Source organism: Cucurbita pepo, chromosome 4, assembly GCF_057944985.1.
Source record: "Cucurbita pepo subsp. pepo isolate OVF chromosome 4, ASM5794498v1, whole genome shotgun sequence".
In the NCBI taxonomy this organism is placed as follows: domain Eukaryota; kingdom Viridiplantae; phylum Streptophyta; class Magnoliopsida; order Cucurbitales; family Cucurbitaceae; genus Cucurbita; species Cucurbita pepo.
The window spans coordinates 9973955-9983798 of NC_141801.1; the positions used below are offsets into that span (position 1 = coordinate 9973955).

Below are 9844 nucleotides of genomic sequence, written 5' to 3' on the forward strand. Positions count from 1 at the left end.
TTATATAAAAGCATATATGTTGTCTCGTAAATTAGGCTTGAAAATTTTTAAGCTAAGTGCTAAGTTTTAGTTTAGGTTGCATGTTTAGAATCACTTTGTTTTTGGACGGATTCGAATCTCAAACAAGTGTTTTCACCTTAAGATATTTGATCAACAAAGTAATTTGAAATTTCCTTTCTCTTGGAATAATTCCTTATCGTTTTGGAGTTCTTGGATATGGAGATTTAAAGGTTTTATTTTTTAACAAATTTCCAAAGGTTTCTGTAAGATCCTACATTGGTTGGAGAGGAGAACGAAACATTTCTTATAAGGGCTATAAGAGTGTACCTAGTGCACGCGTTTTAAAATCTTGAGATGAAACCTGGAAAGAGAAAGCCCCAAAAATACAATATTTGCTATCAGTGGACTAAGTTTGCACATCAACGAGGGTTTATAAGGATTGTTAGATCCAACTGACTATGGTTATCGTATCATATATCGAAATATTTGTCTATATTCAGATTGACAACATATACCATACTTGTTCTTATCAAAAGAACCAAGAAACATAAAATCACAACTTCTCCTATCCAAACAACTACAAAAGCAAATCTCTTCCATAAATTTGTACACCAATTTGAGTTTTCACTTCCAAGAACAAGTATATATATCATTCTCAGTATTTGCAGCTTGGATCAAACTAAAAATGAACATACTTGATATCAGGGGAGGGCCCATGTGGGCTTGAGTATTGTATCCACTTTGAAAACCTTGAGGCATGCATATATCAATCATGAAAAGCAATATACTGAGAAATCCAGGTTACATGTAATGGTTGAATGAATGAACCACAACCACAAATTCAGTCATATACTTTGTTAGCACTCTGAAACAGAAAGGCAAACAGGAAAAAGAAGATGCCTTAATGTTAGGAAGGAAGAAAACAGAAGCACCACAAACAAAAAGTGGAAGCCAATAATAACAGATCTCAATGCCATATTCTACTATCAAATGTTGAGTAATGGGAGCTAAGAATAATTTACATTTAGGGGAGATCTACAGAAGTTCATCAGTTTGCTGATGAAGCACGGTCGTCCGGTCCAGCAAGAATGATCTGCTCAATATGAGTATTCATAACAGTATTAGATCCGAGTTGGAAAAAAAAGAAGAAAGCAAAGATGGGTGATGCTACTCGAGAGGAATGATTGTGAATCTCTGGCTCTTCATTAGTATTATGTATACAGTTTGATATGAATCAAGGTATCCATCATGCGATATAAACTTCAAGGAATATGTCTCCTTCAAGAGTTTTACTCATAGGACTTGGCTCTATCGATTTCTCCACCATTACAAATTGTAGTTTAAATGATCTATTGGCTAATTGATAGTTCTTTTTAAAAATAAATTCCGTAATCTTGCAGTTGACCTTTGTAATAGCCTAACTAAGCTCACCGCTAGCAGATATTGACTTCTTTGGACTTTTCCATCTGGGCTTTAAAACGCATTCACTAGGGAGAAGTTTCCACACCCTTATAAGGAATGCTTTGTTCCCCTCTCCAATCGATGTGGGATCTCACAAACTACCCCCTTGGAGGTCCAATGTCCTCATTGGCACACATCTGATACCATTTGTAATAACCCAAGCTCACCGCTTGCAGATATTGTCATATTTGGGCTTTCCCTTTTGGGTTTTCCCTCAAGGTTTTAAAACGCACTAGGGAAAGGTTTCCACACCCTTATAAGGAATGCATTGTTACCCTCTCCAACCAATGTGGGATCTCACAATCCACCCCCCCTTAGGGGTCCAACGTCCTTGTTGGCACAACGCCCGTTGTCTGGCTCTGATACCATTTGTAACAGCCCAAGCTCATCGTCAGTAGATATTGTCCTCTTTGGGCTTTCCCTTCCGTGCTTCCCCTCAAGGTTTTAAAACGTGTCCACTAGGGAGAGATTTCCACACCCTTATAAGGAATGCTTTGTTCCCCTCTCCAACCGATGTGGGATCTTCCTCCCTTTCCTTTTGTAATATTTTATCCTATCAATGAACGTTTTCTTTCCTATCAAAAATAAACATTCTAAGAAGATAATCTTGTTTAGAGGTGTGTGAAGGTTTAGGTTGGGCAGTGTAAAGATTGGAGAACCAAACTGAATAATTCATGTTCGCAGTAGAAAGTAAGCAGGACGTACATTGCAATCAAAAGCAAACCTCCTGGCTAGCATTATGGCTGCATTCCTGTCTCTCTCTGATTCAAATGCTAAAATGTAAGAAAGATCTTTCTTCACTTGCCAAAACAATGCTTGAGCTGCAGCATTGCCACCACCGCGAACTCCGCATAACTACGACCAAGAACGAGTGTAAGAGACCGATTCAGCAAAGATGTTCACATCCAAACTGAAAAAAATTCAACAATATTCAATTTACCTGCATTGATGAAGAATAATATTCTTTAGCGATGGTGTTCTTCCCTTTGCAGAGCTTTATCCGCATCTTTCCGACATGGAGTGCATGTATCGACTCTGAGGGATGATTTACTCCGTTCACCTGAGTAAGAATTACCTGAAATATAAAAAATAAAAAGAATCTCCATAAGCTTGAGCGAACGATATACCATTTATGCCACGTGTTAATGATAATTTCAACCTTCAGCACTTTCCTATACCATACTAATCTTTGCGTATGGAAAATCTACAAAAACAGAAGGACAACGTACATTAAACTCAACATCATGCTTCCGCACGAGGGCTTCAACATAGCTTCCCAGACCAGCAGCTGTAAGAAAACCAACATTTAGTTTCCTCCTATGAATTCAAGCAAAACAAGCACTAAACAGCTACAGCAACCAAGACAATAATTATTGATTACTTATACATACAACTCTTAAACTACCTGGATCAATGGGGCCAGTGGTTGTCAAAGTGATTCTATGATCATCTAAATGAACGTCAGCTTGCAAGATTTTCCCGACGTCAAAAGGCTCCGGTGCATAAACTGATTTTGTAGCTCCTGTGATAATAACGGTTCGGGTCAATATTAATAAAAAAAATATTTGGAATTCCCCTCAGTAAGTAAAATGCAGAGCTTTTAGAGAGTACCTGAAATAAGTTCTTTCTTGCCACCTTCAGATCCTATGCGGTACCACTGAATAAAGCATTTTGAAAGGTCGGGAGCTGTATCACAAGAAGGTTGGATATGGAGACAAGAACCCAAACACTCGGTGCCTTCTATCTCATAAATGTTGGAGCTGTCTCCCATTGCCTTCTTGCTTATTGCAAGCTGGAAAAAGTGACAGTATAAAGAAAAGAGATCAGGATAATTTAAAAATAAATAAAACAGAATCTGTATTTTCAAAAATGAAATAGAAATGGACCGGTTAGCGAAAAAGGGAACGGGAATAGAAAAAAGAACAAGTAAATGAAAATGAAAAGCACAGTCACACAACCTAACTACATTGCTTCAACTTTGTAAGCAATTTAGGCCAAACTTTATAAGAAACTTCGGAGGTACTATGTAACAGCCCAAGCTCATTGCTAGCAAATATTATCCTCTTTGTGCCATTACAAAGGATATCAGAACTAGTCATTGGGCGGTATGCCAGCGAGGATGCTAAGCTCCGAAGGGGGTGAACACGGAGCGGTATGCCAACAAGGACGCTGGGCCTTGAAGGGGGTGGATTGTGAGATCTCATATCGGTTGGGGAGGAGAACGAAGTATTCTTTATAAGAGTCTCTCCCTAGCAGACACGTTCTAAAAATCTTGAGGGGAAGCTTAAAAGGAGGCTTCAAACTATCAAATTTTCTTAAAGAAATGAAGCGAAAACAGCATTGAGAGGTGCCATTATCCCATGATGTATGAAACTTACATTGGTCTTATCCCCAGGACCCAAGAAATCGACTGTTTGCGAAGTCTAGGTCTTTAGGCCGATAAGCTTAATCATTAGCTTCTATAAAAATAATTTCCAAGAGTTTGAGAAAGAATTATAGAAGGTCTTGCCTCATATTATCACAAACCGGGTTCTTTTGTACCAAGTTCTTTCGTACAATAGTTCTAAAATAGAAAACTCAATGGAACTTTCCAACAGAACGAGTGGGGGGAAGGAGTTGACTCTCATTTGGTTAAATGGGAATCCGTTACCAGGGCTTGCAATTTCTTGACCGCGTTTAGGAACCTAGTGTGGGGAGGCATAGAACTGTTATGAATAAATAGGTGAGAAATTACGAAAAATGGGATTCTAATATACTTGTTAATGGAACATTCACAAACAATAGAAAACTTTTCTGAAAGAAAACTTTTGAGAAATGATCCCCCATGACCTTATTCTAGCAAAGAACATTTGGATTGCCCCCTTTTTCTTTGTGGGGGAACTTTTTCTTTCTAAGAAACTAAGCTTTGATTGAGAAAAAAGAATGAACGAACAAGCACATATAAAATGAACAGCCCTACAAAAAATGGGAGCCTAAAGATCTACAAGAGAGGACTCATCTCGAAAAGGATAGAACCTAGCTAATAATTACAGTAGCCTTAGCCACCTTTTTATGTCCTTCATTCCTCTCATGCCAAATCCACCAAAGAACGGCAAAGAAGCACACCTGCCAAAGAATTTCACCCCTCGGCCTAAAAAGGTAGAAACAACAAAACCTCCTTCATCCAAGCCCAACAATCCATGCTCCAAGCCAATAAACCTCTCCAAGCCAATAAAAACAGAGAGGATAGTTCTATGGCGGAGGAGATTCTTTTACATTCGTAATTTCATGATATGGGTTCATTCTTGTGACGCATTACTTCTTTTCTCTTTTGTGGAATCTTTAGAATAAGAGAAACAATAAAATTTTTAGAGCTATTGAAAGATCTTGTGAGGGAGGCTTATCTCTTGCCAAGTTTCACGTGTCTACTGGTATTAGTTTCCAGGAATTTTTGTATTTTTTTATTTGAGCCCTTTTTTATATATTTAGTTAGTGGCTGGGTGGCTCCTTTCATTGGGCTGTCTTTTTACACGTCCTTTTGTATTCCTTCATTTATATTTGTGATGGCATGATTTCAATCAAAAGCCAATGCTGTGACAACCAAAAAGTATTTAGCTCATAACAACTAATGGATAAGGGCGACACACTCAATGGGTAGTCTTTAAGAAGAAATCTGAATAAGATGAAGCAATTTTCTCGTCCTAATATGTTTCATTTTCGGGCAATGTAGAAAAACGACCATCTGCAATATAGTGTTCTCTTTAACTAAAAGCTACAAACACGTTTCACTCCAGAAATAAATTTAACATAAAAAGCATCACTCTCAAGGCCGCATGCAGTGCTTACAAAACTATAAAACCAATAGAAACCACATAATATCAGAACTAGAAGTTGCCTGTATCATAAGATCAAAAAACTTACTTCTTTCTGAAGTAGTATAGAATACTTAGACTTTTCAGCAAGTTGCAGTCTCAATGCGTGAAGCTCATGTTCCATATCCATAACCTACATATCCCGAAAACTTAACATGGTATCAAATTTATGCGTACTTAAAAGAACCATATAGAGGGTCCATCTCTTCATCATTTTTGCCATTTAATACCATGAAAAGTCAGCCAAAATGCAAAACTCAAATATGATATTGCCACTTAAATTAATGTAAAAGGTATATAAGCCAAGTTGTATGATAATAAGCATAGAGAATGAGGATAGAACGTGGACCTTGCTCGGTTGGTGGAGCATTTTGATCCTTCTAGCCTCTTGAACCTCCTTCATTAGTTCTTCGAGGTCCTAACCACATTTCAGAATTGTGCTAGTTAAGCTATTGAAAAGCAAAAAAGAAAAAGAAGGAAAAAACAGCAACGATAATGAAGATACATATTTTTTAAGAACAAAAAATACATAATTCTTGAGAACAGTTAATTAAAAGAGAGAAACCTGCTTCCCAGCCGCCCGAGACATTCGTTCATGTTCTTGTAGGGCCTCTTCCACTCTCTGAACAGCTTCTCTTGCATTTTCAATTTCTGCACGAGCAAAAGCCCTTTCTTCATCCACAAGTTTCTTAGCATCTTCTGATGCCTGCAAAACAAAATAAACTCTCAACGCTGGAACAGAAAAGAAAGTGAACAAATAATTTTGTGAAAGGTAATGCCTCAAAATTTAAAAATTAATTAATTAATTCAACATCTTATGCAAATTAAAATTAATCATCTTCATGCATCCATATGCTTAAAAGTCAAAAAACAAAGTACGAAGACTTTCACATCGAAGTTTATTATTATCCTCTCACATTTCTTTTAAAGCCCCTTAATCAATCTTTCAATTAAAACAAATAAACTATTTAGCACTTTAATTGAAGTACTACACAATTGCTTAAGATATGTCCGTCTCACCACTTTGTGTATGTTTCATTTATCATAATGCTTAGTTCTTAATAAAAGAAATAAGAAGAAGAAACAACTAAGTATTTAATACATGTGCTTTCTAAGATAAGGAAAAATATCATCCATATTTAATTAGAATGCTAAACTTACCTGCTTAAGAAAATTAGCTAGCTTCTTCACTTCAGCCTTTTCTTGTATTAGTTCCCCTTCCCGCTGAGTAAGTTGAACTGCTAATGCCTCCACCTGCAATAAGCAGAATCAAGCACCCACATTATTTTTCTCGTGTTCGGAGATAGCACCAGTAGCAACAAGACATTGCAAGTTAAAACCAGAAAGGTAGGTTTAATGTTTTTCAACAAAATGGTCGCATAAAACTCTCAGAGCGTCCACGACTTGAGCAAAATAGCAGATACTCAAAAGCAGAGAAATCTCACTGTATTATACACAATTCTAAAACCTAAGCCAAATAGCACTTATCATCAGAACTCTTTTCATGTTATGGCCAAACCCAGCAAGGCCTTGTTAATAAATTCTTCTAGAAAACTATTTTCTTAGACTAAATTATAAGTTCAGCGGTGAACTTTCATGTTTGTGTTAAGTAGGTCTTTGAAATTTAAAAATTGTCTAATAAGTTCTTAAACTTTTAAATTGAAGGTTTGGGAACTTATTACATGCTTTTTAAAGTTTAGGGACCTATTACATACAAACATTAAAGTATTAATGATAAAATTATAGTACAAGACTTCCAAATGCAACATCATCTAGTAAGTCAAAAAATCTACCATTGCAATTGCTTCCTCTACATCGTCCTTGTTCCTTCCAGCAACACGCCCTCTTAATGCTTCCAATGCATCCCTAAGCTTCTTCAATAGAACATGTTTTTCCAGTGAAGCTGCCTCTCTTAGTCTAGCCTGAATTGCACACATAACTAGATTATAATTGGTGCACCTCGGTATAAACATCCAATTTCAGATTTTCGCAAGTTAGTAGCTGAAATAGAACTATGAATGCAGAATTCACCAAAGGGAACCGATCCACATCGTTCAACTTGCATCAAATCATGAATGAAATGGATCAAATAAATATAATTTTATTTGATATCTAAAGAGAGTATATATTTGTGCGTAAGTGTGACAGAGATTTTTTATTATTACTCGTTTACATGACATACAGAGTAATTAAAATCTAAACACATTCGAAGATGAAGATAATTTTAAGAGTATGATTTCTAATTTTGGTTAAATTAAAAGTTAAAGTCCATGAACTTTGAAGGTTGTATCGAATAGTTCTCTCACGTCTAGTACATCTATATATTTTCAATTTTGTGTTCAATAAGTCTCTGATATTTAAAAGTGTTCAATAGATTTCTAAACTGTGATATCCCACATCGGTACGAGAGGGGAACAAAGCATTTTTTATAAGGGTGTGGAAACCTCTCCCTAGCAGACGCGTTTTAAAAACCTTGAGGGGAAGTCCGAAAGGAAAAGACCAAAGAGGATAATATTTGCTAGCGGTGACTATACATAAACTTTCAATCTTGTGTTAAATAGGCCTCTAAACTTTCGATTGTGTCTAGTAGACCTTAAACTTCCATTGACAAGTAGGTCAAATAGATTTCTAGCTTATTAGACATTTTAAGAAGTTTATAGATTTCAGAACTATTCAATTTTTTCTTTTTAAATGCATCAAGCTATAAGACACAAAATTGAATTTCTCTCCTATAAAACCTTGAAGTTTCAATTTTGAGCCTACTTCCATGAATTTTTTAAAACTTTTTAATAGATTAGAGGCTAAGCTTTTAATTTAAGCTTCAACTTTCTATTGAACAGGATAAGATAGCCTGATAGTAAGTAAGCAATACCAAAGCAGATATTTAGCTTGTAAACAAATTATGAAAAGTGGATGGATTTCTTGTTTCGATAGGAAACAGAATTATTCATTAAGAAACCTAACCTCTTCTGACAATTTAGCAGCAGCAGCCAAACCCTTCTCAAACTTACTGGCCAAGTCTCGAACCGAGAGGCGATTCTGCTGTTCCAACAGTTGGGCAGTCTCACGAGCAACTACCTCCTTCATAGATAGTACTTTGGGATCATCTTTAGCCTCCACAATCTGATTGTTCGCTCCGATTTTGTAGTTTGGAAACCGATTAGAAGCAAATATAACATCAGCTGATACAGCTGAGACACCCCCTCTTTGCATTGAGTCACTATAAGTACGGCTAATCCTTGTCATTTTCTAGGCCGGTTACTCTGTAAAACACCAGATTGAATAGATTTAAAAACCAGAGTAAAAAAAGAACCGAACGAATGGGGAGTTTTGAAAAACAAATTTGCGAGAGATTTGCCGTGAAAAGGGGGAGAGAAAACAAGACAACAAAATATTGAGCTCAGTAAAGACCATCTACCTTAGCTTTGTCGGATCATCCATTCTTTCAGAAACTTCTAAAAAAATCTCTCACTCTTTTTAATTTTCATGGATGTGATGAAATCTCATACAAATTCTCGAATGTTTTACTCTATTTTCACAAATTTCATATGCACCAAATAGCCATCACAGAAAGCAGCCATTCCAAAGAACACAAAGACAAATCACGAATCGATAACCAAAATTGACCTACCAAAAACACGGAGTATCAAACAATGCAGCAATTTATAATTACAATTGAAGATCACAACTACACGCAAAACACAAACAGTGCAACGAAAACCAAAACCAAAACCAAATTCGCAATCAAAAGAAGAAAAAAAAAAAAAAAAAAAACTCAAAATTAGAGACAAAAAGGTGAAGTTTGGACTTACAGAAGACTAAAAACACTCCGTCGAGAAATCAAACAAGTAGGTGTAGGGATCTTCGGGCCTCTGATTCTCGGATCAGATACGGAAGAAGCTCTTCGACTCGATCACCAAAACAAAGCCAGAAAAACGTAATATCAATCAAGCTAGAGAGAGAGAGAGAGAGAAGAAGAGAGAAATTGCAAAAAGTAGCTGGTTCGCTTTTTGAAAAGCAAGAGCAATAGAGAGAGAAAGAGAAGCCGGCCAGATAATTAATTTGGGTAAATTGAGAGTTCAAAGAAGAGGAAGAAGATTGAAAGAGGGTGAAGAGTGGACCATGGAGTTACATATGCTTATGCTTTAAACTTGAAGCTCTTGGCCATGGCGGGTCCTTCTCGCCATTATTTCTTCTTCTTCTCTATCCCTCTCTCTCTCTCTCCTCAGACCGGTTTCCCCTTCCCCCGTTTTATTCCCACGCCTGGATTTTTGCCGTTAGGTGAATGCTTGTTCCAAAATAAATAAATAATATATATATATATATATATATATATACATAATAATTAATATTTATAAATTAATATATTATAATAATGATTTTAATTTTATAAGCATAATTCAAATTTATTAGGGATATTTAGTATGATTTAATCATTTATATTTTTATCTTTTTTATTTAAATTTATCGGATAATATATATTTTTTTTCTCTAATCATAATTTGACTTTTAAATTTGTGTTTTTTTCTTTT

The 9844-nt window shown here is 36.0% G+C and overlaps 1 protein-coding gene across 2 annotated transcripts; it reads right to left on the bottom strand.

Annotated features, from left to right (window-relative positions):
* Nucleotides 1–764: 764 nt before the first annotated feature.
* LOC111793453 (stomatal closure-related actin-binding protein 1) lies at nt 765–9602 on the bottom strand. 2 transcript variants are annotated; one of them, XM_023675338.2, is made up of 14 exons: nt 9125–9602; nt 8277–8575; nt 7106–7234; nt 6474–6566; nt 5878–6018; nt 5662–5730; nt 5362–5445; nt 3073–3253; nt 2867–2983; nt 2691–2749; nt 2402–2536; nt 2167–2316; nt 1023–1093; nt 765–865 (listed from the first exon to the last, which is right to left on the bottom strand). In XM_023675338.2, exons 2-13 carry the CDS (start codon nt 8556–8558, stop codon nt 1049–1051), a joined length of 1485 nt encoding a protein of 494 aa, XP_023531106.1. In that variant the 5' UTR covers nt 8559–8575; nt 9125–9602; the 3' UTR covers nt 765–865; nt 1023–1048. The 2 variants fall into 2 exon arrangements, with proteins under 2 accessions (XP_023531106.1, XP_023531105.1); XM_023675337.2 differs by lacking the exon at nt 9125–9602 and adding an exon at nt 8731–8878 and having other exon boundaries at nt 765–1093.
* Nucleotides 9603–9844: the final 242 nt, after the last annotated feature.

Coding starts and splice junctions, on each gene's coding strand:
- LOC111793453 (XM_023675338.2), bottom strand. CDS start 8,558: ATGACAAGGATTAGCCGTACTTATAGTGACTCAATGCAAAGAGGGGGT. Junction 2,750..2,866: donor CACTGGCCCCATTGATCCAG/GTAGTTTAAGAG, acceptor GTTTTCTTACAG/CTGCTGGTCTGGGAAGCTAT. Junction 2,537..2,690: donor AGCATGATGTTGAGTTTAAT/GTACGTTGTCCT, acceptor TTTATATTTCAG/GTAATTCTTACTCAGGTGAA.